Source organism: Candida metapsilosis, assembly GCF_017655625.1.
Source record: "Candida metapsilosis strain BP57 chromosome Unknown scaffold1, whole genome shotgun sequence".
In the NCBI taxonomy this organism is placed as follows: Eukaryota; Fungi; Ascomycota; class Pichiomycetes; order Serinales; family Debaryomycetaceae; genus Lodderomyces; species Lodderomyces metapsilosis.
In genome coordinates, this window is record NW_027138159.1 from 2981450 (window position 1) to 3008867 (window position 27418).

Consider the following 27418-nt stretch of genomic DNA (forward strand, 5'->3'; position numbering starts at 1 on the left):
GAGCTCCTATCACACTGCAGTATCTCACCTCACTACTTTTCCAGTTTTAACCGGCTGGCTTCACTAAACATGCGCTTTCTTTAATCTCTTTTTCTTTATTCGTTATTTGCTTATACATTGTATACATAGTTTCCATTGCCAAGTGCTGGCTCCAAATTAAACTTGACCGGCAGCAACGTCACCAATGGTTGTTGTTGTTGTTGCTGTTGTTGTTGTTGTTGTTGCTGGTCATATCCATAACCGTTGAACTTTACTGGCGATTGTTGTATGTGCCTCCTTTGTTTAGTTGGAGATTGAGGTGTAGTCAAGGGCAGGTACATGCCATTTCTAATAGGTGACGACATCATCAATTGTTGTCTTGATGGAGACACCATGTAGTTTTTGATTGGCGATGATGTTGCTGCTGCTGGTGCCAAATTTGTTTGTTGTAACTTTCTCATTGGTGAGCCAGTAGGAGTAGTTGTCATATTGATATTGACATTGGTGATTGATTGTAATGGTACTTGATTTGAGAAACGATTGATCTTGATTGGTGATGATAAAGACGATTCCAAAATGGAGTTAAACTTCATTTGGCCCTTTTCATGAAGAGTAAATCCACGCTCTTTCAACCAGAAACTTATTGATTCAATAGCTTCGTGTAATTTGGTATCACAATAGTACGATAAAACAATTTGATAATATGGCAGTTCCGAATTCAATGATGTTTGATTAACAATTACATCAAAACCAGACAAGATCCTAAAGGGAATGACAACTTCATCTTCAAATGTTCTAGTGGACTTAAAATATTGATTAAACTTGCTTGAATTACCAGAAAATCTGAATTCATAACTTGATGGAAGAATAGCTTGCAATTGTTTGGCACATGACTTGATTTTTGATTCTGATCCTTTAATGTTAAATTCAACAACATTGCTGGACTTGAATGCATCAATTGAACTTGGGAAATCAATAAATGAATTGTAGTCGTGTTCATATTGGTTAATTAGATGGAGTTTGTTGTTATTGACCAACATCAAATACTGGCTCATCATAATTTGAAACTTCATATTGTAGTAGATGGACACATTTTGTTGTTGGACATCGTTCATACAATACTTCAACACCAAATCGTCAATCTCTTGCTTAACAAAGGGTATATTGGCCATGTTCTTTTGAGGACATTTGATCAAGACATTGGATTGGCGTGTCAATGAATACACATTGGTTGATGTATCATAATTGGATGAAAATTTAATAAACACATTATACTTTTTCATGATTGATTGAATCATTGATCCACCATTACCAATTATTGACTTGTGGAATACTTCAGGGATATTGAATTTCAACTCCAGGGGTAATTCCAATTCAATCAAGTCGACAACTTGACTGATTATTGATGAAGTAGACTCAATGTCGATAAAGAAGCGATGCTCATTAAATGTAACAAACTTGATGGATGGGATATTGTTGACTTGATTAAGAATTTTAACCACTTTGCCATTCTTTTTACCACTAATAAAATCTTTTTGGTCGTTGTTAACCTCAATACGTACGTTCAAGGTTGATGAAAGTACCGACAACTGGTGAATCAAAAATTTAACCTCTTTGTAATATCCATTAATTTCGAAATTGTTTCCACTCCATTCGACAATGCACGTCTTTGTGAATTGACACAATTGCAGAATTTCAGTCTTGTTAGTACAGATACCAGAAACTGCATAATACAGAGTTGCTATGGAGCCAATATCTTTGATACACTCATCAATAGCATCTGTGCGCAATCCTTGTATTACAATTGATTCGTTAGTTTGTCCTAAGCTGGGTAATTGAATAAATACCCCATGTTTTAACATCAAATCAATCATGTCCTGTTGCTTATGCAAAAGAATTAGATCAAGCTTCGATTGACTCATGTCAATCCTTTTAGAAACAAGTTGGCTCTTTTTATAAAATGTCTTGTCCAAGATTGATCTAGTCGAAATTATATCCATGGCATGCTTAGCAGTTATCCATACTGTCATATCGAAATTACTAGTGATAATGTTGGAATTGAAAATATTAGGCAATAAATCAGGAATGTAGATATTTGAGCTAGTTTGTTTGGCAATTTGTTTAAAGTTGGATAAGTTTACACCACCAGTCAATGGTATCAAGCTTAATGGTAACGTATAAGAATCAACGGTGTAATTATTCAAATGCAGGTCAATCAAGACTTTTAATGAGGTGCCAAAAAATGTTATATTATCTTGTTGACCAATTACGTGAATACTGTAGACTGTTTCTGAAGCTTTTTTGCTAAAAGATGACCTTTCGTTGTTGATTATGACCTCCACTTGGTAACGTTGGCATAATTTATTCATTTGGTGGATAAACTGTTCATTGATTTTCATATACTGCGACTCGTCAAGAGTCACCGTCTTTGAACTAATATAATTGTAAGAATGGAGTATCTTTGTTTTGGACTTGGTTATAAATGATTCTTCACCGTGTATGTTGATGATAATACGATGATTGTTCATCAGTGGCGACACTAAATCAACATTATTTATCAAGCTTCCAGCCAGGTTGATCTCGTCACAAATAGATACTAGTCTAGACAAGTTGTCCATTACCTTGTAGGTTTCCCCAGTCAAATCATTCAAATGAGTCTTCCATAATCCATTATTTGTCTCGTAATAAGTTTGGTAGTTGGGTGATTTTCTAGTTGCCTTTGGGTCAATTCTAAAGCTGTAAGCCAAGTTCAATGTCACTGTAGTAGTAGCCATCATTACTGAAATACGTTAGCTTGGAGACTATGTCTAAAAAAAATCACGATGCAGTTCGATTCCTCTAAATATAATCTTCTCCCCTCCTTTTAATACCAAAAGCTCTCTCTAAGCACAATGCAGTAACGTATCTCCCTCCCCAATCCATATTTAGTAAGTTGCAAAACACAAGAAGTTTAATGAGTGTTGTTTATTATTATATGGTTGTTTTCGCTTTCCTATTTAGTCCAATTTGAAAATATTTAGTGCAAAAATTTAAATTGTTTGCATAATATCATCAATTTGCCTAATTAGGAAATACCATACAGTATAATACTCCATAAGCCAACGCAACATTAGAATCCATACTTACCAGAAGAAGAACGTTAGGAAAGCAAACCTGAATAGAAAGATCTATTTGCATATTGTGTCAGAAAAAGGTCACACTAATTTTACGAGATCATTTCTATATACGTAATTACCACCATGCATCGCCCATTTTGTCCTTCTTATAGTCTCTTTGAATCCCATACATACACCATTTCATCCCAGCCAGTAGTAGCACACCAGCCAGGCTCTCCCCAAAGACTGTAGTCACACCCTATGACAAACTCTCTATGCTTGTTAAACACACCTCTCAATCCACCAGTTTTTGTATTTAAAAACCTTGCACGTTCATCCAGTTCGTCCCTCCATACTCTAGCTGTCATGTCATAAGAGGTACTTAGTAACTCTTTTCCATCGTGAGGAGACCACTGGACTCTCCTTACAGCAAATTCATGGCCTACAAAATGGTTTAACGCACTTGGACCCCGTTGATGGTGCAGTGGCATGGGTGAATGGGCTGAAGGTTGGTCTAAATTGGAAACCATTCTTAAATCCCACACCCTAACTGATTTATCTGTTCCACCAGATGCAATGACTGTTGACTTATACTTGTTCCAATCAACTGAAAGAGTTTCTAAACCATCATGTGATACAAAATGTAATTGTAATGGATGTGGGGTTCGAATATCCCAAATTTGTACTTGCGAAGCACCAGTACATGACACAAGCATTGACGGCGAATGAGGTGAAAATTGTGCTGAGTAGATGCAGTTCTTTGTACTAGTATGTTGACTTCTTTGATGATGTTGTTGATGCAGAAGTGGCGGTTGTGCTGTCGATGCAACTGGCGCTGCCATTGTTGTATAATCCGTACCACCTGGGTTTAATGTAAGCATCGACTCCTTCCTCTGACTAGTCCAGATCTTTATGCTGCCATCCCAACTAGACGTGACAAAGTTTGTCTTGTCCACCAAGTTCCAATTGACCGAAAACACCTCTCGTTGATGTTCATTCCATTGCATTATGGGGAACTGAGGCACAGTGCGATCAAACAATTTAATCAGACCATCACCGCTGGCTGCTACGCATTGATTTTCGTGTATCTCACTCCAAGCTAAGTCAAAGAGTCCATCTTGAGTTTCCCATGATATAGGGCTCGTTATCTGTCCATGCGGTTCAATGTCTAGAATAAATAATCGTCCGTTCCCCACAAGACCATAGTTGGCAGCTGTTGCAACCGCTAGTTTGTTATCAAAGAATGGAGAGTACTGGACTCCGTAGCCATTATAACCCTTGGTACGAAAGGATAGCATGGAAATGTGTTGTTGACTGTCTTGGTGAGTTGCCTCGATTGAATTTTTCGATTGGAGAAAAAGATCTATTTTGTATGCAGTATTACGTAATCTATTTACAAGCTATAAGTCTTGGAGCTCAAATACTTGATGGTATCATGATGCTTTGCCTCAATATCTTCCTTATTAAGTAGCTCAAATTGTATTGCATCACCTACCACAATCGCGATCTTTTGATTACTATATTTCAAGTAGTCAAAATCATCATCACTTGAAGTTATAGCATCACCGGCAGTTATTTCCAAATCTTGAAGTCCGTATTTTTCCATCTCAACTGTGATATTATACATACTGTCGACACCTTGTTCGCTCTCTTTTCTGTTGATGTCAGGCCTTGCTTCAATAGGCCCATTTTGGATCAACCCCCAAAGAGCCCAGAAAATTTGCACAGATGAACGCCAGTAAACACACTCGTTGAACATCTTTTCAATCTCATATTGAATAATACTGACTGCTTGTTTATCTGAATTATTCAACAATTCCTCATCCGATTTTGCTGATTTCAAATTTGACGATGGTAGTTGAAAGTCATATTCAATATAAGCTTTGATGAAATTGAGTTGCTCTAATTGGGTTGGAAACATTTTGTCATTGATAAAGTACGACTTTTCTGGGTCATGATAATTGGACATCCATTCACTGAAATGGTTTACAATATCAAATGCAGGAAAGTTTGGTCCCGAGTATTCGAAATCAATAACCACCAAGTTTGAGTCCTTTTTGTTTGAGGTGGATTTGATGGCAACTTCAGGTAAATTCTCACTTGACAACGCTGGGGTGTCAATAATAATCTCCTCGGGGTCAAATGAGTTATGAAGAAGCAAGTTTCCGTATTGCGTGTCATTGTGACAAAACTTGTAGTTTAAAGAGAACCCGTTCTCTTTGTACTTGTCAAATAGCCAGCCCTTGTATTTAAACACCAACTTTTTGAATTCAGAAAAATCCATCATAAAGATATCTCGAAGATCAACACCAGCTTTTTCAAACCCTGGTTTGTACTCCAATTCGAATATCTTGAGCCATTTTTCAATCAATCTCCAACATGTGGGCACTGGTGCACTGGACTCCTCTTCAGTCAATTCAACCTTGTAGTGCAAATCCTTCATTCTCCTTCCAATCATTTGAGAAATCACCTGGTCTCTAATTTGATCTTTGGTTAAAGTAATAAATCCTTCCAAAAATTGCTCAAATCTTCCATTTGTGAATATTCCCAATAGTCTAGGACCAATACGCTTTTGCGACAATTTGATCAAAGTAGTTAATTCACTATCTCTATCGATCAATTCATCGACATTCTTTCCATAAACTCGCAACAACAATGAAGGTAAATGAATATCCTGTTCCTCATCCACATAATCGATTTTATAAATGGAATTGGTTAACGCTCCTGAAATTCTTGTAATTTTAAGCTTGTGTATATTCAAATTTCGTTTATGCCATTTGTGAATCTTCAATGCTTTAGTTAATGCTATCACATCCTGTTTGAAAAAGTCTGCTGGTAATGTATTATCCAAAACAGCTTGTACTGAAGGCACTGATCGTTCATCATCGATTTGAGTTGGTGTAATTGTCAACTTATTCAAAGAGGAGCTGGATAAAGACTTTCTTGTTCCTGACAAGCTGGGTCTTCTGGTGGCTGAAGTTGACCTTGAGTTGGCAGTTGAATTCCTAGTCCTTGACCTTGATCTTGGTCGCGGTGTTAAGCTTGCTGGGGATATCTCCATGATTGAATTGAGGTGAATAAAAGGTGACTTTGAATGATGTGAAGGTTGGCGTATAGTAAAAACGTTGAAGCGATCACAGGATATGATTCAAGACAATCTTAGCAGCTTTGATAAGTGTTTGAAAACCTGTTTCTAATGAATGCTGCAAAGTTATCTCTTTAGACAAAAAGGAAAAACTTTTGGTAAATAATTCAACGCATTTAATTTTTCCAGAGCCCAAACTAGGAATTTGGTCGCACTAGATACTGTTGTACTATTTTAGCGTATGATAAAGACTACTATCTACACCTCAATTGGGATAACCAGCAGAATACCATCAGCTATCTGTAGAGACAATTTTATTCAAGACTCCCCAATCATGCAGTATAAGGAAGTGGGGCTCAATTGGCTTGATTTACAACAGCCATAGCATAAGAAGGTGTCTTGTTATAATTCATGGTAGCGCAGTTCACTTAGTTGGAAAAAAAAAAAAAAAAAACATTGTGTAAAGATCAAAGCTCTTCACCTCACTAGCCACTATGTCGTATTCTATCTATCTAGCCACTCTAGCGTGTGTTTTAGTAGCTGTATTCTACAAGCTTTATGAATCAAAATCCGCAAAGTTACGATCAGTGCAATTGGAATATGAAAAGTATGTGAAGTCATCCAAATTATCCAAAGACGAGCAGGCCCTGCTACATAAAAAGGAGTTGGATGCTTCGAACCAGAATGCGTCTGATAAGCTTGAACAAGCCAAGAAACAAATTGCACAACTTGAGCTTCAGCTAACAGAGTACGCTCTGAAGAATGAAGAATTACTCGCATCGAAGGAAAAGTTGACATCGGCAGCGTCTGATTCAATGAAGAAGATAGCAACAAAGGAACGCGAATGTGACCAGTTAAAGAGTAATTTAGAGGAATTGCAAAAGCATTGTGAGAAGCTAGCTCAGGAGTACAGGTTTCAACTAAATACTTCTATTGAAAAGTTGTCGGTGGAGAAGGATTCAAGGATTGCAGAGTTGGAAGAATCAATTGCCACTGCGAATCGCGAATCGCTTTATCAGAAGGAGCTTTTTAGGACAAGTGAAAGTGGGAAAGAAACTATCATTATCGAGCTTCGTCAATCGCATGAAGACTTAAGGAAGAAAGCGGACGAGTTGGAAAACAGCATCGCCCATCAAATTACCAAAAATAACCAGCTAACCAAGGACTATGATCAACTGCAAAAGAAATTGGAAGAGGTAACATCAGATTATAAGACCGTGCATGAAGATTATGCTAAAGTTTCCAATGAACTCGTCGTCACTCAGAAAAGTTTGGTTGATATTAGAGAGAGAGCCGAGATGCTTGTCAGCTCAGAAGCAAAATTAAAGGATGAAGTCAGCGAATTGGAGCATGAGAACCGCGATCTTTCAGATACAATTGACTCAACAACCAAAGAGTTACAAGTTTATCAGGCGTTTTTCAAGAAATGTGAATTCTTTGTGGAAGATTTGAAACGATTTGATTCTGGTTTTGCTGAAACTGCGAAACATTTGGATCTAGGTAGTATGAGTTATGGTGCCGTCTCTTCTGGTGAGGAGTATCATTCAGACGAAGACTACATATCTGATACAAAATTGGGAGAGGTTGATCAAAATGAGTTTGATATATTGACAAAGAAGGCATCGAAGAATACATTCACGTTAATTGAAAGGTATATTGAAGAATTGAGAGCAAGAGTTGCTAGAGAAAAAGCACTTTCAAGTAAAAAGGAGTTTCGTAATATCGATTTACAGAAAGCAGTTGCGGATTTAAAGGAAAAGTTGAGTGGTGCAGAGTCCAGAAATGTGGTGGTCTTGTGCTCTATTATTGAATCACGAAAATTGGTAGAAAGTGAGTTCGCTAAAGAACCGTTGGATGAGGCAAAATTGAAGGAGGTTTTACAAAATGCATATCAACGTATTGAGGACAACCTAAAGGAGAAACCTCTGGAAGAAGAGACTACTCAAAGTGAATCTAAACTGAAAGAACCCCTGGAAAAGGAAGTGGCAAAGCCTAAAGATGGAACTACATTGGACCCTCCAAATTCGAATGGAGACTTGAGTGAAAAGGAAGTAGACCAAAACGAAGCGGACCAAAATCGAGTCATTGGTGAAACCTCTTTGCCACCATTAGATTCTCTGTTGAAAGTTAAGGCGGCTAAAGAGGACAAGCCAAAACCTGTGGAACCAAGAGATGCTAAAGATGAGGAACTTGATAGCAATGAAGAAAAGCAAAAACCTGGAGATGAAAAAGATGCTAAGGATAAGAACATCGATAATGACGAAGAGGACAAGCAAAAGCCTGAGGAAGCAAGAGATTCTAAACCTAAGGATATTGGTAATGACGAAGTGGACAAGCAAAAGCCTGAGGAAGCAAGACAATCTAAGGATAAGGACATTGACAACGACGAAGAGGACAAAGCATCTAGTAAGCCAACCAAGGACACAGTTTCCAAGAATAATGTAAAAGAAGCAACGCCGTCCCTGACTCACGATACAACCAAGCCAGTTTCAGAAGACACGACCCTCCCCATAAAAAGCAAGGCAAAGCAACCACTTGCGTCTGTCTGGGCAACCAAGGACACTTCAAATGCCAATAGTGACGTTGATTCCGATTTTGCTCCACCACCCCCAATTTTTAAAACTTTTAAAGATTCTGCATCTCCGTCACCTGCACCAACTTCTGGCACGAAGGAGGATATTGTGGGTGCTAACGAAGCTAAAGAGACACCTGACAAAAGTATAAAGTCTAAGACAAAGGAGCTGGATGCTGTTACACCGGCTGAAGGACCATCAGACGAGCCTAAAGAGTCTGAAACAAAAGGACTGGATCCTGCTGATGAAAATGTGGGAAAAAGTGATGGCGAAAAGCTGGCGAGTCATGAAGCCGGAAGACCAAGTAAAGATAAGAGCAGCACCAGTGAAGTTGATCTAGAACGCAAGTCAGAAGGTACTGCGTCGAACCAGGGTGCTGATTCAGACGAAAGCAAATCAAATTTGGAAAAAATAGATGAAAAATTACGTGAAGATGTGATTGCTGAAGAAAAAAATGCCAAGGACGAGAAATTTTTGGCTGAAGAAGAGACTGTGGCCGATAAAGAGATTTTGAGCGAATATGATCTTGTGGCTGCAGAGAAGGATGAAGATGAGAGTAAGAAAACCGTGCCATCTGTTGATCCACTCTCGGATGATCCGGTAAAGGAAAGTGACGGTAATGGAAACGATTCTCACCTGAAAAGCCAGAGCCAATCAAAATTTGAGGCATTCAAGAGTGAGATAGATAATTCTAAGGCTTCTAATGCCAATGATACCAACAGCAACGATGTTACAGCTACTGAAGAGCCCCGTAGCGTTAGTGAACAAAAATTCAAAGCTTTTGCTAGAGATTTGAAGGATGCAAGGGAGAAAAATGACTCAACTGCGAAGACACCAGAAGCTTCTGATAAGAGTGGAGACGATGTAGCTGAGAACCTGCATTTAGTGGAAAAGCTGAGAAATGAAAATGACGACCAAAGCAGTAAAGAGGATGAGGTAAGAATCAATAGTGTAGGAAAAGAGCAGGATGAAGAGGAGGATTCAAAGAAAGCACCTACGGGAGAAAAACCCAAAAAAAGTAGTGACAAAACCGCTGAAGCAGAGAGTGGAGAGAAACCAAACAGATCAGATGAAAATGATGAGACTGATCATGAGAAGCAGAAAGACATCGGTGATGTGGAAACTGGTAAGGACAAGTCCGATCAAGATGAGGTGGATAAAAACAAGGGCGTTGAAGACAAACAAAGCAAGCTCGGCAAAGAAGAGAATCTTGATACCGATTTCCCATCTGTGGATAGAAAGCTGGACTCCAAAGCTGGTGATGACAAACCAACAGGTGCTAAATCAGAATCTAGTTTGGACCCATCATCTTCGAAAGAAACAGAAGATCCAAATGACAATCACGTTCAAAACGAGGTGAGCGATTCCAAATCGGCTGTAGATGCTCCCCAAACACCAAACAAGAAAGAAGGTGGTGTTGAAAAAGCTGATTTCACTACGGTTCTGAAGACTAATGAAGATAAGAAAGGGTCATCTCCTGCAGTTGAGTCAAATCCAACAACTGAGAAAGATGTACAAGACTCTTCCTCCAAGTCTGACGCTAGTGAAAAATCAAGCCTGTCGAGAGCAAACGACGCTCAGAAGAAGGCTTCTGATGATGAATCTACATCAGTAGGTTCCGAAGTTGCTGATAAGATTGCTCATTCTCGTGATCATACCGAGCAAGTAATCGATGAAGTTAAGGAAGATAAAGAGCAAAAACCTGAACTGGATGTACAGCTTGAGAAAAAGAGCAGCGAAAAGGAATCCCCTAATGATGATAATCAAGAAAACTCGAGTGGAGGTACGGTTGAGCAAAGTGAAACTGAGTCAAAGAACGGCGATACTCATAAAAAGCCAGAGGAGGATGCAGAGAGAACTCAAAGCCAAGATACAACTTCGAGCGAAGATACATCAAATGTCAATGATACTTTAAGCTTGGGTCATGAAGAAAGCGCCGATGGAAGAAGCAACATTGATGATGATGATGATGAAGATGATGTCAATTTGGATACAACTTCAATTAATGAAAGTCCAAGCAAGCCCACGAAACCCAAGTCGAATTCGAGCTCACCAACCAAACTGAAACTGAAGAAAGGGAAAAAGAAAAAGTCAAAAACGCAGTTTTAAATGAATGATTTAAGCGACGATTGAATCATTATCTATACTTAGGTGTATAGTTGCCTATTGTATACTTTATACGTTAATATAGCATCATTAGAGAGAGTCATTTATGTAGGTCACGTTTTGCTGGTGGCAATATAGTTTCGCTCATGTGTTACTGAGAGTGACAGGCTTCCATATATCACAACAAATGGAAAAAATGTGCACTAGGTACGGGGATTGTCCAGAAACAGTTCAAGAACGTCTTGACAAGGTTAATGATAAGTTTCGTTGGAAAGTTTTTATTAATGATGGAGTTCAAGTTGAGGCAAAATGTTACAAAAAGTATGTTATATTCGACTTTGACATAGTCAAGCATTTGATTTACGAATACTGTAAGCTTTCATGCAGTTTAGGAGTTTGGACCGGTTGTGAACAACAATTTGCGTACTTAGTGAGTCTTGATTTTACAATTAGGGGCCGGAAGTGTAGTTTGAAAATTCATACGTCTGCAAAACTAATGGAAAAGTTCCATTGTAGGCACGAGCAGGAGAGAAGTTTGAGAGTAAGGAGATATCGTTGGATTCTCAAAACAATTAAAAAGCCGGACCCAAACATGTCTGCTCAAGAATGTAATAAGATGAAGGACAATAATACTGGTACACATTCGCGAGATGGTTGGGACCCATTTAAGTTGAGTTTTTTTGTGAAATTTATTAAACGTGATTTGGGACAGGATGTGAGCACAAATGATCCTATTGATTTTTCCAATTGAATGAGTCACTGATTTTATTTAAATGTGGAAAATATGTGCCGATTTTTACCTTGCAATATTTTAAAACCTACACCACCTTTAAGGATCTTGGAGTTTTGCTTCTGAAAATGCCAAAACTCCTCGAGCTTGATCTAAGCTTTGGGAAATTGAGTTTTTGAGGAAGTTGCATCAATGTTATCATTTAGAGCGAGTGATTGTCATGCTCAAGTTAAAATAGATAAGAACTTTTCTGGAGGACTTGCATTCATTTATGTTTGGAAGGTGGATGTTGAAAGATGCATTTGTGGTAATTAACTATATTGAAAAGGGGATTTTATGTGACTCTACCGAGAAACCATGGACACTTGCAAGGTGTATTGGTCTTTGGTTAAAATACCGAGGATGGAGAAGAAAGCAACGCAGATGTAAGTCATTAACGCTGGTTAAAGAGTGTAAAGTTATAGGTGATTAGACTGAGAAATAGGGTATGAAGAAGAGAGTTAATTTAAAGCAGAGGAAGGATTAATCCTCTGCATAAACTCCAAGGAGGTGACTGTTGGTGGCAACTGAGGAAACGAATCAGGAAGTCACTTCAATGCAAATTATGGATGCAAAAAAAAAAATGTGGCGAATTGTTGCGCGCGTTGCGTCTTAAATTAAAATTTATTTTTATTTTAAGTTTTTTTTTCCTTATCTCCGATACTTCCGATGAAAAAAAAAAAAAAAGAGAACATTTAAACATTACGAATACGAGAAAGATTCGAATGTGTATGTGAGAAAACACAGAATCTAAAAAAAAATTGTTATGGTGGTTTCCTTTTTTTTTCTTTTGTTTCACACTGTTTTCCAAATTGAGAACATTGATTTCCTAAATTGGAGAGGAGGAATGGATGGAGTAAAAAGCCCCAGACAAATACATGTATATATTTTAACAAATACTTTTTGCATGGCTTATAAGAAAAACCATGCTATTTTTCTTTTTTTGGGAAGTAATGTTGCTGGAATCATCATGCACTTGTAGATCCGAGAATCGGTGATGGGGCTTCGTTGGTTGAAAACTTCAATTTCAAAAGTTGATCAGACGATATTGAAACATTCCACTTGTGGAGAATGTTGAACTCGGCAATCAACATTTAGTTTGTTTGTTTGTTTTTATTTAAAGTTCAGGGCTCATAACCTTCATAAAAAACAATGTTTTGATGAGAGAAAAACTGTCACAAATAGTTTATTTATAGCATGTTCTTTTTTTAAGTTTGCTATTTAGTTATCAGGTCAAGGGTTCTTGTGTAGTTGATACAAATGATGAATTGTGTTTAGCTTGTTGCTGATAGGGTGGTAAGTTTGTGAGAAGAGAATATGATGTAAGTGTATAATTTTGTTATTGTAATATAAGAAGAAAAAAACATCAAAAGCCACCCTTTTCTATTATTATTATTATTATTCTTATTATTATCAACAAATATATATATATCTATAGTGGAACAGAGAAACACGATAAAACAAGTAATGAATTATGATTAACGAAAAAGGAGTTGAAGAAAAAAAGATTTGGTGATGAGATGAAATCCTTCTAGTATGTATTGAAAGTGACTAGCCACACACGTGTCATAGACTTTTTACTGTTTTACTTCAATTGTTTATAGTTTGATGTAATGATGGTATGGTATGATATACAACGCTGTATGGCTTATTATTGCCAAGTTTCTCTCTCTATAGAAAGAAAGGATGCATTGTGTGCTAAAAATAGCAAAGGAATGTCATAATAATTGCCAGTTTTTATTCGCATTTACCAAGAAAAGGTGTACAAGGTTAGTTGTCATATGATACAACAGTAGTTTTCTTACCCGAGATCTTCTCTTCTTGAATAACTTCGTTTGTATATAGTAGATATTTGAGTACTAAAGATTGTAGTTTTGTTTATGTAATTGTGGAATTTTCATTTTCATACTATTATCATCATCTCTTTGTAAAAGGTGTTTTGTGCTGTAACAATAACAATAACAATACAATAGTTAGTAAATGAAATTTTACAAAAAGTTCGAGGCAATTGTACACAAATCAAACGCTAAAATATATATTCAAACTAACAAAATAAAAAATAAAATAAAAATAAATAAAAAGGTACACTTTAAAACCCAAATACTTTTACCAAAGGCAAGTTGCTAGTGTATGTAACAACAGACAATTAGTATAGTAAAGAGAACAGCTGTAATAAATAAAAAAAAATACCCCTTTTTTGAGTTGAGTCTTTTTGATATATTTTTCTCTTTGTAAGTAAAAATAAAAATGTATTACGTAATTAATTAGAAAGCAAACAGGCTTAAAAAAATGAGTTATATATGCAGTACATTTTCTTGTTATTGTATTAAAAAGAACAGAACAGAAAAAAGTAGTATACTAAGTATACATTCATTAATAAAACGTCTATTACACAACACAATACAATATACAAATACAATACAGTAGAACATACAACATATAACTATTAATATGTATATTCATTCACTGTATGCATAAACTACACCATTTTTTTGTTTTTTTTACAACCAAATTAACACACATCAACAAAATTCATAAAATATACAAAACCAGAAAAACAACAGCAAAAGACAGTAACACCACTTGATCCTCAACTAGCCTACCAGAGAGAAAGAGAAACAGAAACAGAAAGAGAAGCTCTTAACCATAAACATCAACACCATCTGAAATTTACCCAACAAATAGCACACAATCAACACCAACACATCAACTGACACGAAAAGTAGCAACACCAGAAGAAACTCTTTCACCTGTTCACCAAGGAAAAGCTAGGCCAACAAGATCTCATCTACACACCCTCTGCTCGTTTACAACCCAACCACGTTGCTACTCACAAAAAACAAAGCAATTGCAACATTGGACTGACTCCAAAAAAAAAAAAAAACGTTTGCTAGTCAAAATCAGGAGTAGCAGAATTCGCAAAACATCAGTGGTTGAATTTGAAATTTCATAACTTCAAGGACACAACAGCATAGCAAGTTTTTCAAAAAAAAAAGAAAAGAAAAGAAAAGAAAAGAAAAGCAAGACCATCATTGTCCTTTTCGGTGTGCTTCCCCTCCCCTCCCCCTTTCATCTTGTGAGTGTGTGTGTGTGTTTACGAAGGTCATCGAATAATTTCATCACTTTCATCAATCAGTTTTCATCGATTTCTCCGATTCAATCGCTTTTGCTTGTCAAATATTTACGGAGTTTATTTTCTGGTTGTGTGATTTAACCCATTCGCTTTTTCCCATCAAGAGTCATTGGCATTTTTCTTCTGATCTTAGCCAGTTTTACTCTCCTTCATCATGACCAACATCTTATCCAAATCATCACTTTCTCGAAGTGAGTTCGACTCACCAGTTACAAATGACGAAAATGAAGATTCTTCTGCAGATTCTACTCCATCAAAGACTACATCAAAGTCCAAGAAGTTTCTAAGCAGAAAGTTTTCCTCGAATTCCCTTTTTGCTCAACTGAATTCACTGAACTCGACAACACCACCACCTCCACCTCCTCCTCCACCAAAACCAGCTGCTACTGCTGCTGTTGCAATGCTGCTGCCCTCACAACTACTCAGATCATCACCTGTACCTCGACGGAAAGATACAATAACGTCTTCATCATCCTCATCTTCATTAAATACTTCAACTTCAACTTTACAACCTTCTCCGACCACACAGGCGTCTCCAAAAGTCCCTGCATTACAACCACCTCCTCCACTAACACCACCTTCAACTAGCTATAGACTTGCAAGGTCAGGATCATCTCATGTGTCTCTATCATCTTACTCCTCAATACCAAGTGCAAGCTCCATATCCACCTCTGCATCTAAAAACAGCAATAGCAATAGCAATAGCACTAAGAAGAACGACGACAAGCTTATACAAGCTTTGCTAAAACGGTACAAAAAGTTGGAACTAGCATTAAACAAGTTTAACTCGAAAAAGTATAATCACAATTCCAATACAAACAAGTCTATAAATGGAGCCATCATGAAGGGGAACTTGCTAAGGACATCTTTAATTCCATTCTTGAGAAATGCAAATCAGTTGGATCAGTTCTTTGCCAAAGACTCCAAGGTGTATAAAAGTTTAACTTGTGTGGTATTGGCTATATTACTCAAATGGTGGAATTCATTGATTGGCAATTTGCGATTCACGTCAAACTTGCTGGGAACTTCTTCTACTTTAACTGGATCATCTACAACACCCTCACTTTCTCGCTCATTGTTATCTAGTATTGAGCCAGTTCATTTTGCAAGCATACCTGCATCTGATCGCAATGCATATTTGGAATGTATTTCGCGAATTATTTCACGAGACGATTGGGTCTATTACGATGAGTCTAATGATTATCAAGCATTACTCACGACAACTTTGGATTTTTGCATTGATAAATTAACCACATTGAAAACCTTGTCTGGTCCAATGGCTGCTTTTATTGGAAAAGTTTTTGCATTTAGTTTCTTCAAGATCCCCAACGTTTCCAATGCTTTGTTGTTTTTGCTCAATGTGAAACAAATGACTTTGGAATCTTGTACCAAAATGTTGCCTGTTAGTAGCCAAGCCTATCAAGAGTTGTACAATGTATTTCCTCGGCACTTGCATCATTTGATTGATTTCAAAGGGTTAACCAATCTACTGGATAAAAGTCAGAAATGTTTTATGAATTGTACGCCCCCACCTAAGCATCCAGTTGATGGAATTAAGAATCCCAATGGTGATTGGGTTCGACGTTGGTGTGGATCTGATTCAAGTGTATTCAATTCGTTTCTACGTCATTATATTGAAATTGTTCAAAAGAGCTTGCTATTGGTTGTCGACGAAGATGTAATGGTCTTGTTGAAGTGTCCTGGGTTTAGTGTCATTTTGAGTCATATCTATCAAATTTTCCACGTTGCCATTAGTCGAATCACTAGTCCTGGTAAACCAAGTTTCAATGCTAATATAAATGTAAACAAAAATGCTCCACTCCCTCCTACACCAGCTATGGATAATCGCAAAAGAGAGGAGATTTCAAGTAGTGGTGGTGCCGCTGCTTCCCCTAACAGCAATTTCAATGCCAATGGCCAACGGTTCAAAGCTCCGGCACCTCCACCTCCTCCACAGTTTAATATCAACATCAAACAAAGTGACATGTATTATAACTCAATCATCAAAATATTCAAAACTGTACGTGATGTGATTTATTGTGCTACACTTGACAACAAGTCTATTGATTGTATCAGTGCTAGTTTGGTCAAGGTTATTGATTTGTGTTTGATTTCAATTGCAAAGGAAGTAACGATTTATGATTTCAACAAGAATGGATTGATTTTGGGAATTGTTCATGAATTTATCAATCATATTGAAAACAACATCTCCAATGAGGTAAAATATCTCATTAGATGGGAGTTTTGGTTGAGTTGCAATTACATGATGATTAATCATTCTGATCATATTCAAAGTTTGTTGAAGAATTTTGCATTTCTTTTCAATGTCTGGGATATGATTCCCGATGCCTTGAGTTCTTTTGTCAAGCCTCAACGTCTGGATTTTGCTCCCATTGGTGATTTGAATGATGAAAATTACAAGTGGATAACCAATTTAGAAGACTCATTCAAGTCGAATTTCACAAACTATCTCATAAGTGATACCATGTTTCGTAACATGTTTGTTCATTGGAATCCCCTTGTGAGATCGTACTATATCAAGCTTTTGGTTTGGAGAGTCATTGGAATTAATAATTCTCAGTCATCGGGATCGATACAAGTTACGAGGAATTTACAATTCAAATTGGACCAATCATTTGAAGCGTTGCAGAAGTACACAATGAAGTTGTGTAATGAACAAAAGAGAAAAGAGTGTGAAGGAACAAGTGATGGTTGGAATCAAAGGCTCTCCCTAAATTTCAAGCCCGATAATCCATTAGTTAATCGGAAATTTGGCATATTGCCTGCAAGTGTACGCGATGATTACTTATCACTTGGCAATGCTAACTGTGATAATCAACAATCAGATGCGTATGTAGCTTCTGCTGCTGCTGCTACGTCAGTATCAAAGTCGTCCGAAATGAGGAAAACTCATGCATTTGAAATTTTCGATGAGGCTATTTATACATGTGCCACTGTTCCACCAGCTTTGAGTGGACCAAGCACCCCAGGAGAAGACCGCAAGAAAAATACCTCATCTACTGCAAGCTCAATTGGTTCAAAGGGGAACTCGTTGGTTAGTTCTATTGGAAGATTATTGCGTATTGTTTCCGATGATGGTAATGGCAATGAGGATGATGACGATGACAACGATGATGTTGATGATGATAAGATTGCGGATCCGAAAGATGCCCTAGCCAATAGAAATAATAAAGGAGGTGATATTGTGAGAAATTCGGAATCGTCTACTTCATTATCCACTACAAACTCGTTCAAGTCAAGGTCTTCCTCACCCAGCATTATGTCATTTAGATCAACGCCCACTTCAGTTACTGAATCATCGTCTACAAGATCTGATAATGAGTCCTTGTACTCGCTTGATACTATCAAGCTTAATAGTTCTTTACAAGATGCAAGTTTTGGTGCTCAACAGAGATTGCAACAATCGAGTCAAGGGAAACTGTTGACAAAAAAGAAGCTGTCACAATTACAACAATCATATAATATTCAACCACCTGAATTGTCACGATTACCACCAGAAATTGCTCGCCCTATTTTCAAGTTTGATATTATTGTATGTCATGAATCACTCAATGAAAAGTTTCAAGTTATCAATCATAAAAATTCATTAATTCGTCAACAAATGTTTTATAATTCAGATAGTCATTTACCATCAATGTCATCTAGGAGTACAGCAACAACCAACACTTCATCTACGTCGTCAGGAACAAATACCATGTCCAAGTCAAAAGTTTTGTATTTCCCTCATCATCCACAACTTCCATACATTTCACTATTCATCAACACTGACTTGTATGATAACATGATGGTTTACATGAATGAAGAAGAGGATGGAATCTTCCTTGAAGAGTATTATCATCGTGATGATTCAAATTCAAGCTTGTCCACTACATCTTCTCGCTTGGATCCCATGTTGGTTGCTAGAGCAACTACATCACACCAAGTAAGGCAGAAGTTACGCACCACCACCATGTTTGAAGATGAGTCCCTTGCAACGATGATCAACTTGGGTAAATCACTCAATGAGTTGAATATCACCATTGATGAGTTTAAAAGGTATTTGAGTAAACGTATCGAAGCTGATGCATTTTACCTGAGTGCTGGCTACGACACGAATGAAGCTGGAGAGAAATTGGGTTCGCAAACTGTTGAGTTTCCTGTCTTTGGAATTGATGATGATGTGGAAGGTACTGGTGTAAATGGAGATGGTGGTACTAGTGGTGGTGGTGGTGGTGGAGGAGTGAAATCGTTTACTGTTCGAGGTAAAGATTTCAATGAGTTTATTTATTTTAAACGAATCATTCCTTTTTTGAGTGTTGATTCGAGTAATGAGATGAAGTTGTTGAATGCAAATTGAGTTGCATAGGAAGTGAAAATAGTTTAAAGGTGTTTTTTTTGCTTAACTGGTTTGGGGGGTTATTACGGTTTTTGATTCTCTCGGTATACTTTTTTTATTTATATTATAGAATTACAGCTTTTAATTTAAAGAAGTTAGAGTTACAACTCAAACAAGATTATACAACTTTTAAGCAATTCTTTTAATCCTCTATATATATATATATATCATAACCGTTCTCTTTTGATATCATTAGGTTGTCTAGTTTTGATAAATAAGATTCCATAACCAGTTATGAATGTAATTGTACAACAAATCAAGTAAAAAACCAAACTACCAATGAAATAAAACGTAAAGAAATACTTGGCCATAAAGTATCTAAACCCAGTCAATCTGAGACTGAATTGAGCGAAACTGGAATTAGTATCAATGGTGAATATTTTTGGAAGTGGATCATCGTCCAGGGGACTTTGCAAGATCAAACTAAATGTTGATGGGGAGGTTGATACAGCGTTGTTCAGTTTCGTGGAATGGTCATTATCTAGTAGTCCTGAGCCATAGATGTCAAAAGCATCAATTTCAACAGTTTGATACTTGCGATAATCAATAAACAAAGGCGGCACCCAGTTCCTTAAAGCTTGAGGGATGTACTTGTTCCTTACCCCAAAGCTTATATTTGGATCACAGTCCAATATGAAAGACCCCGATTTGAACACTGGTTCATTACTGCCATATTTCCATTCATCATTAACTTCACTAAATTCGATAGGTTTCATATCCAGTTGTAAGCTGTAATATACCGTGTGTATGCTTTTATCATATGCAAATTGATGGTTACAGTACATGGCCAAGTTGAGCTTGAATGTGTAGAGCGAGTCCTTATCGAATGTGAATGTCGATACAGCACCATTGAGATTCTCTTCCGATGTGATGGATTGAGGATCAATGGGGTTCGATAATGACACGGGTTCATTTGGCGAATAGCTGGGACCAAAGTGAAGTGAGGTGACAGGAGTGACGATATTGGTGTAGATGAAGTTTAATGGGATCGATGGCGAGTTGGTATCGGGGATTAATGTGGTGTAGTAGACGTGGTAGGCAATTAAGGATACAGGTACTAGTGTGAGGAATGATGTGATTGTTGTTGTCAAGTAGAGCCAGGTTCTAATTGCTGCTAGGGAGATGGTGAGCCCGTGTGCTGTGATCTGCTTTATTGTCGTTACCATGGGGTCGTGGTTGATGTTGTAAGGCCTGTTCTTGGGTTTGTTTGTTATTCTGTGATGGTGGCTGGAGATGATCAATAAGTTGATATTTTTCTCCTCGTTTTGTTGATCTTGTGTAGGCGTAACTTTTTGATTGTGTAGCTGAATGACGGGAAATATGATGTACCCTCTTTCGCTACTTAAAGTTTGAGATTAGTTCCGGGTTAAAATTGACCGTTTTGGAAGAAAAAGGGGTCTTAAATTGTGTATCCTTTCATGTGCAAATTCTCTGTGTAACTTCAAATCAACAAGCATTACTTTTTAATAACTTATGCCTCAAATGACATGCACCACCACCCCTTACTGAGTAGTATTTCTTTTCCTAGTTAGACCCAAAGGAGAACCCAGCCTACCTACGCTGATTACATTCAAACAAAAACATAAAACAATAAATTACTACTAATGACAGACAAAGATAAATAAACGAAACCAAGGTGAAAGAATAGAATAGCTGTGTTTTAAACACACATACTATAAAGAAAATGCCAATTGAAACCCTCCCCCTTTCTTCTCTTCTCTTCTTCTCTTCTTCTTCTCTCTTCTTTCTCTACCCAGTAAAAATACAACCCAATAAAGATAACTAACTCCACAAAATAATAAGAAAAAAAACTCCTCATAAATTAACATCAAAAAAGGGAAAAAAAATGATAACTAAGTATGCAGTATAATAACAAAGTGTCTGAGTTGCCTCCGTCCCTCTATCTTCTCCATACTCCTTTAATGCGTAGTATGACCACGATGATACTTCAACCCATTAAGATTCTTATACCTCTTTCCACAAACTTCACAACGATACGGTTTATCCTTCTCCAATGCTGAATTATCCAAATACGGGCTATTTGAATCAGGATCAATTATAGATATCGTACCATCGGGGTTTTCACGTAGACTTTGACCCTGGTGGCCATGAGCACGATGATATTTCAACCCATTTTGGTTCTTGTAGGTCTTGTCACAACCAATAACTGGACATTTAAATGGCTTGTTTTCTTCATTTTCCATCACGTATAAATGACGCGCTGGATCGTCAATGTAGATGTCATCGTCGTCGGCTTGCATGGGTGTGTCTTCTCCTTGTGATGGACTAAGTGGAGATTGTTGGTTTGTAAATTGGCTACCACCATTGGAAAATTGCAGTTGTTGTGATTGTTGCTGATTGTGCTGTAGGCTCAGTTCTTGTTCATCTTCTTGTGATTGTTGTTGCTGTTGGTGTGCTTGTTGATGCTGTTGGTTCTGGCTTTGGTGTAGTTGTGATTCTGAAGTGCTATTAAATTGATAATTGCCACCATCGTATCCTTTACTTATATCGATTCCTTGATTGTGATGATGGTTATTGAGAAAAACATCGGTTGTTGAAACTGTCTCCATTACGTTATGGATATTGTTGTAATTATTACGGTTGCGGCTATTATTTAGCAAATGTTGGGTAGTGTCGACTGGTGGAGACCCCAGTATGTGAGCTTCTTCATAGTGTCTTAATAAATCATGCAATGTCGGTAACAACTCGCCGCAACAGTTGTAGTCTTTACAATAATCAGCTTCCAAATCTGGTAAATACGATGTTTGTTGCTGCGGCGACATGCTTGGATGGAAAGCTGTACGGAAGGACCCTCTGCGTGGATTGATCAAGTTTTGGTGATTGTTATGTGACAGATGGAAATTTTGTTGAGGCTGCTGCTGCTGCTGCTGTTGAAGCTGGTGGTGGAGTTGAGTACTATGCGGGTTTAGAAAATTATTCAGACCAGCACCAATATTCACCGACATCACTTCATCCTTCAACCAAGAACCTATAGTAACCGAGCCCCATGAAATACCACCCATACCTTGTGAATGAGCAACTGATTCTCTTCTGAATCTGGAGTTGTTGAAGATAGATGGCCGATGGTTAAATGTGATATCTATCGGCTGAGGATGGTCAATGTTGTGCTGCAGTTGTTGCGGCTGCTGTTGTTGTTGCTGCTGCTGCTGCTGCTGCAGATGTTGAGCAAAAGATGAACCTGGACCTGAATCTGATGTATTGTTATTTAGGGGAATATTCACTGCTGTTGCTGTAGCAGACCCTGTGCTGGAGCCACCGTCAAAAATCTTTGTATTGAACATAGTGTTGAGTTGACGATATTTTTTTTCGTATTTGCTGTAGAAGTTAATCTTTTTGTATTAATTAGCGGTATAGTAGATAGAAAGAGACCCCCTGAGTGTGATGATTACGTCAAATGTTCCAGTGGCAATCTATTCGTTTTGAAAAAAATAAAATAGGGAGATAACAGTACGTAAGGAGTTTAAATCGTACGTGTGTTGGTTTGTCTGTCTATAGCTAGTGGTATGCAAAGTCTGTAGTGTTGTGTTTGCTTAGTTGTGATTAGCTGCTAGCTTTACCCCTTGTGTGTGTGTGTATATCTACTTGATATGTATTAAATTGAAATTTTGGCTTTGTAATTTTGGTGGTATATGGTTTAATTAGTGTGTAGTGTAGTGTGTAGTGTAATGTGATTTGGTAGTGTACTTTGGTACAAAATTAATTTAGAATTTTTCAGACACAAAACTAAACTAAACAAAGAGACAGTTACATAATACAATATCAATCTCAATATCATGAACGTATATAAAACTAACAAGAACTTCGTGAAATACAGAGTAGCCAAAGAGTATATATAGCTAACATCCAAAAGAGGAATACTTATCAGCTCAAAATACATTAAGCAAAGTAGCAAATCTGGGTTAGAGTTGCATTGGAAGCATATACGCAAAATGGCGGCAGTACCTTACACTAGTGTTTTATGTTTTGAGCTCTGTCAACTGTGCATCTATGTACAAAATCTAGAAATACCTCAAAAAAATGGCGCAACTACTTTACCTTACATATATCCAGACTACTGTGGTACCTTCAGGGATACAAGACAACCAGCTGATTAACGACTCTTTTTTGATTATTATTACTATGGAAATTCTAGAAAATCATTTGTCGATTTATTATAATTCTCTCTTAAGAGAGTTAGTTGGTCAAAATAGTTTAAAAATAACACCTGTTGGTGAGACAAAACCCACCTGGAAAGTTTGGTTTTTCTTGGACTAAACGATATACATTTCCGTGCAATAAAACAACTTTTAGCTGGCGCCGGTTATATCCGCTTGGAATAATTAACTACATATCAACCAACACACTTTACGCCTTTGTGCTCATTATTCCGAAACGATTGCTTTTATTTTCCTACGCTTATTCTTGCACTTGAAAGTCCATCGGAGGTTGAGTAACAAACCCCCAACTATTAAGTATATGTAATACCGCTTATGTTACTGAAAAATTTCTTTTTTTTCTTTTTTGTTCCCTTGTATTGTCGAGAGACTGAGGAAATGTTCTGCATATAGTGGCTTGACTTTTTGTGAACAACACAGGTGTAATATATCTTTGTGTAATGGATACATATGCATATCGGCGCCAGAACTTTTTTGCTATTCAAACCGAAGTATCCTATGAAACAAAGAGACATAGGGGATGGGGGTGTGTGTTGCTATTTGCAATGGTTGCTAAACTTTGTTAGAAGCAGCAGTTTTAGCGAAGTTTGTTACAAATTGATTTCTTGGTTGTATGTACCTGTGGTCTACGGAGATGTCTCAAACTTGAAACAGCTGATTCATGCAAATGTCCAAATCATGCATGGACTCTATTGTGGTACCTTTTGATGTCTTCAGATACGACAAACTGATACTCTTGGCAAATCAACTGTCGATAGAACTACGTTAAGGTGGCGATGCTCTCATTCCCCCCCCCATACTTCATTTGAAGTGTCTTACGACTTAGTTTTCATTTGTGTACCTCTTTCATAGGTTACACAAACATTTAGTGTGTGCCAAACTCAATTTGTTTCATAAATGCCGTTTACATTGTTTCATCATATTTCAACCTTTGTGCACAAGACATCATCTCAACACCTGATGTGATGACGCTCCTGAGATGCAGCTACGTGAGTGTAAATCTCTTGTCCTGCGCTAGCGTTGTCAAACGTCAGCAGTTTCTCCGAAATAAGGCACAGTAGCTGTCGCTTATCAATTACTTTAAAAGATATCTTTCAAGCTGTGTTGGAGCTCATTTGCGATCCACTTCATTCTCCCAACTCTTTGATTCTGCAGAAAGTAATAAAGAATTGGCCATATATCATTAATGTAAAGATCTTGAGACGTATTGGAATCAACTCATCCAACAATGGTTCGTGTGATATGAGTACATTTTTCATTAATAGACATTCTGTAATTATGAGAGTTATTTAAAAGCTCACAAATATTGGAGGTGCAATTAGAAAAGGATTTTGCAAAATTTGGGTGCAAATATTTATGCGATAAAATATTCTCTACTAAAGTATTATGTTGACTTTCAAAGCAATTAATGGAGATTCAAAGACCGCGAGCTAATACTAATAATAAAAAAAAGGAACATTATCGAGGGTTGAGCACATAGCAGCAAAAAGTTAGCCAAAAAATGAAAAAAAAAGAGAAGCCCAACGCGGGACTCGAACCCGCAACCTTTCGATTTCTGTATTTGATATTAAGAGTCGAATGCTCTAGCCGATTGAGCTAGCCAGGCCGCTGAAAAACAAAGCCCAACGCGGGACTCGAACCCGCAACCTTTCGATTACTAGTTAATAAGAGTCGAATGCTCTAGCCGATTGAGCTAGCCAGGCTTGTTTTCGAACGCATTGATGGCTAGAAAATACCAATTATACAGATTTGTATCACGTTTAAGTCCATTTTTGCTACCTTTTTTGATGTCTATATTTGCTTGAAACTTAGAAATGGGGCTCAAAAACATTCTAATAAACGTTACAGTTTGCTTTAATTGTATTTTGATCTACTTTTGAACAATCTGTATCGGTTTAAATGTGAAATCGAATTTAAAACGAATTCCTAACAGTGACAACAGCCAGCCAAAGCTTCAATTACCCCTGGGATAGCTTCAGAAGAGGCACGGCTATTCAAGCTAGCCGCATCAGTATTGTTACTCTAGTTAAACTTCACACTAACTTTATTGGACTAAAAATAGAGTCTCTTGAGCGACAATAGATCGCTATGAGCTCGAAGAAGAGACTAAAGTCACACGGCATCAACGGCTTGTGAATGGAAGACTCATCTCTTTTACTGGAAGCTGCTCAAAGTCTTCACACTGGTTACAAGTGTCGCTGCTGTCTCGTTAAACCTCTTTTTTAATTAACTGTGATTTAACAAAGTAGAACACATATTCTATAAACACACTGCTTCTGAGCCCTCAAAACTCAAATAGAGCCATATGTAAACCCACTCTCTTGTAATTGCTCACACTTTGTTTTCTCTTTCAACTTTTTTCAATAGCGAATGATATACTTTTTGTGAAACAAATCATTTTTTTTTTTTTTTTTTTTCAAATCCGAGACGGATTGCGAATTGTGTAATTGTGACATCTTTTCAAATCACTATTTAAATCAACACACTTCCACCATCTATGCTCATTTCATTAACTCATACCAGCAAACACTCATGTTGTGTCTCTTACCACCTGAAATAGTTGAAAAGATAGGTGCATTACTACCGCAAAATGATTTACTTTCGCTAATTACCACCAACCGATACTTTTGCAACCTTTTACGTCCAAGTTTATGCTCGGTCATAATTGTTGATTCATCACCACATTTATTTGATTATGACACCAAATCGTTAAAAAAGTTCAAACAGCGCCGTAATGATTATAAAATTGATGGCAAGTTTATGAGAGGTGTTAGAATAAGGTCAGTGTTTGCACTTAAGGCGTTTACAAAATGTGTTGTCAAGTTTGCCCAGTATATAAAGGGATTCATGGTTGTCAACTTGCCTGATATTGCAGATTTGGAGGTATTTGAGTACTTTGAAAAGATTCTTCCTTTGATGATACAGTTGCAGATGTTTTCATGGAACCACAATGTTGCCTTTCCAATAAGCTATTTAAAGTACAATAGGCAGATTCAAGTCATGAGTGGGAATATCGATACTGACTGTTTTGCGCAGTTTCCTTTAATGAGTCAAGGAGTTTACAATAAAATAGACAATGTTCAACCGCTTGAGAACTTGACTTTACGGGATATTGATTTAACCAATTTGGAGTATGACTTTAGCAATGTCCATAGCTTGACATTGGACAACTGTACATATAAAAGAGACTACCTACTTGATCAAGACTTCACTTCATTGACGAGTTTATCAATTGACGTGGAAGACGACCCTTCAATAGTCAAACTATTGACAAAATTGCAACTCAATTCATTATCCTTAAAGACAGAGTCGTCTTTACACAGTTTACTCCATAAATTATCTCCCACAATTACAAGGTTGGATCTACACTCAAAGCTCGACTTAACGACCTTAAAACAATTGTCTAGGCTTACCAATTTAAAGTATTTGCAATTACCAATCTTTGAAAGGGACATACTTGAAATTCTACCATTTATACCTCAATCGTTACAATTCCTCAACTTGAATGTATTGGAAACAACTGAGCGGAATAACTGCTTAATCGCCAAGGAATACTGGGAATGTACTGTGGATCAGAATCGCTTAAAATTTCAAGACTTTGTTCTAGAGTACCATCGTCGGTCGAATAACTTAGAGTGGGTGATGTTTAATGGAAACAATAAAAAGTACGTGTTTGAATGTGCCAAACAGGTCATATATAGAGATAGATTCAGTTGTTACTTTGATGAAATTGTAAATACATTACTTTGACTTGATGCAATAGAAAAAAAAAAAAAGGGAAACATCCTTTAACCCAATACCTTACCTTCTACAGCATAAGCTTCGTTTTTTACACAGAGATGTAGATCATTTGTAATAGTCCCGAAATAAAACAAAAAAAAGAAAAAAATCCAAAAAAGGATTTTATTCATTCCAGGGTGGAGATGATCTGCTAAGAATTACTCTCCCAACTTGCAAAAGTGTTCTCTCGTACCATTTTAGACTGAACGTAACCGAATACACTCAGGGTAAATGAGAAGGCATTAAGCTTTGGTGATGATTTTAAAAAAGAAAAGAAAAGAAAAGGAATAGGAATGGTTTTTCTTTTTTCAGGTGAAAAAATTTTCA

The 27418-nt window shown here is 37.2% G+C and overlaps 9 protein-coding genes across 9 annotated transcripts; 4 read left to right on the plus strand and 5 right to left on the minus strand. All coding sequences in view use genetic code 12, as the record gives it.

The window, feature by feature from the left end:
• Window positions 1-110: 110 nt before the first annotated feature.
• On the minus strand, window positions 111-2756 carry I9W82_001324 (uncharacterized protein; the record flags this gene model as incomplete). Its single annotated transcript, XM_067690057.1, has 1 exon — window positions 111-2756. The coding sequence occupies one exon, from the start codon at window positions 2754-2756 to the stop codon at window positions 111-113; it is 2646 nt and encodes an 881-aa protein (XP_067551345.1).
• Window positions 2757-3241: 485 nt separating this feature from the next.
• Window positions 3242-4372, minus strand: PEX7 (Pex7p; the record flags this gene model as incomplete). The annotated part of the gene is made up of 1 exon (XM_067690058.1): window positions 3242-4372. One exon carries the CDS (start codon window positions 4370-4372, stop codon window positions 3242-3244), a length of 1131 nt encoding a protein of 376 aa, XP_067551346.1.
• Window positions 4373-4467: 95 nt separating this feature from the next.
• On the minus strand, window positions 4468-6135 carry I9W82_001326 (bifunctional choline kinase/ethanolamine kinase; the record flags this gene model as incomplete). Its single annotated transcript, XM_067690059.1, has 1 exon — window positions 4468-6135. The coding sequence occupies one exon, from the start codon at window positions 6133-6135 to the stop codon at window positions 4468-4470; it is 1668 nt and encodes a 555-aa protein (XP_067551347.1).
• A 518-nt stretch (window positions 6136-6653) lies between these two features.
• Window positions 6654-10841, plus strand: USO6 (Uso6p; the record flags this gene model as incomplete). The annotated part of the gene is made up of 1 exon (XM_067690060.1): window positions 6654-10841. One exon carries the CDS (start codon window positions 6654-6656, stop codon window positions 10839-10841), a length of 4188 nt encoding a protein of 1395 aa, XP_067551348.1.
• Window positions 10842-11025: 184 nt separating this feature from the next.
• Window positions 11026-11589, plus strand: I9W82_001328 (uncharacterized protein; the record flags this gene model as incomplete). The annotated part of the gene is made up of 1 exon (XM_067690061.1): window positions 11026-11589. One exon carries the CDS (start codon window positions 11026-11028, stop codon window positions 11587-11589), a length of 564 nt encoding a protein of 187 aa, XP_067551349.1.
• A 3305-nt stretch (window positions 11590-14894) lies between these two features.
• Window positions 14895-19097, plus strand: I9W82_001329 (uncharacterized protein; the record flags this gene model as incomplete). Its single annotated transcript, XM_067690062.1, has 1 exon — window positions 14895-19097. One exon carries the CDS (start codon window positions 14895-14897, stop codon window positions 19095-19097), a length of 4203 nt encoding a protein of 1400 aa, XP_067551350.1.
• A 206-nt stretch (window positions 19098-19303) lies between these two features.
• I9W82_001330 (uncharacterized protein) lies at window positions 19304-20302 on the minus strand (the record flags this gene model as incomplete). The annotated part of the gene is made up of 1 exon (XM_067690064.1): window positions 19304-20302. One exon carries the CDS (start codon window positions 20300-20302, stop codon window positions 19304-19306), a length of 999 nt encoding a protein of 332 aa, XP_067551351.1.
• Window positions 20303-21055: 753 nt separating this feature from the next.
• SFP1 (zinc-coordinating transcription factor) lies at window positions 21056-22438 on the minus strand (the record flags this gene model as incomplete). Its single annotated transcript, XM_067690065.1, has 1 exon — window positions 21056-22438. One exon carries the CDS (start codon window positions 22436-22438, stop codon window positions 21056-21058), a length of 1383 nt encoding a protein of 460 aa, XP_067551352.1.
• Window positions 22439-25843: 3405 nt separating this feature from the next.
• I9W82_001332 (uncharacterized protein) lies at window positions 25844-27061 on the plus strand (the record flags this gene model as incomplete). Its single annotated transcript, XM_067690066.1, has 1 exon — window positions 25844-27061. One exon carries the CDS (start codon window positions 25844-25846, stop codon window positions 27059-27061), a length of 1218 nt encoding a protein of 405 aa, XP_067551353.1.
• Window positions 27062-27418: the final 357 nt, after the last annotated feature.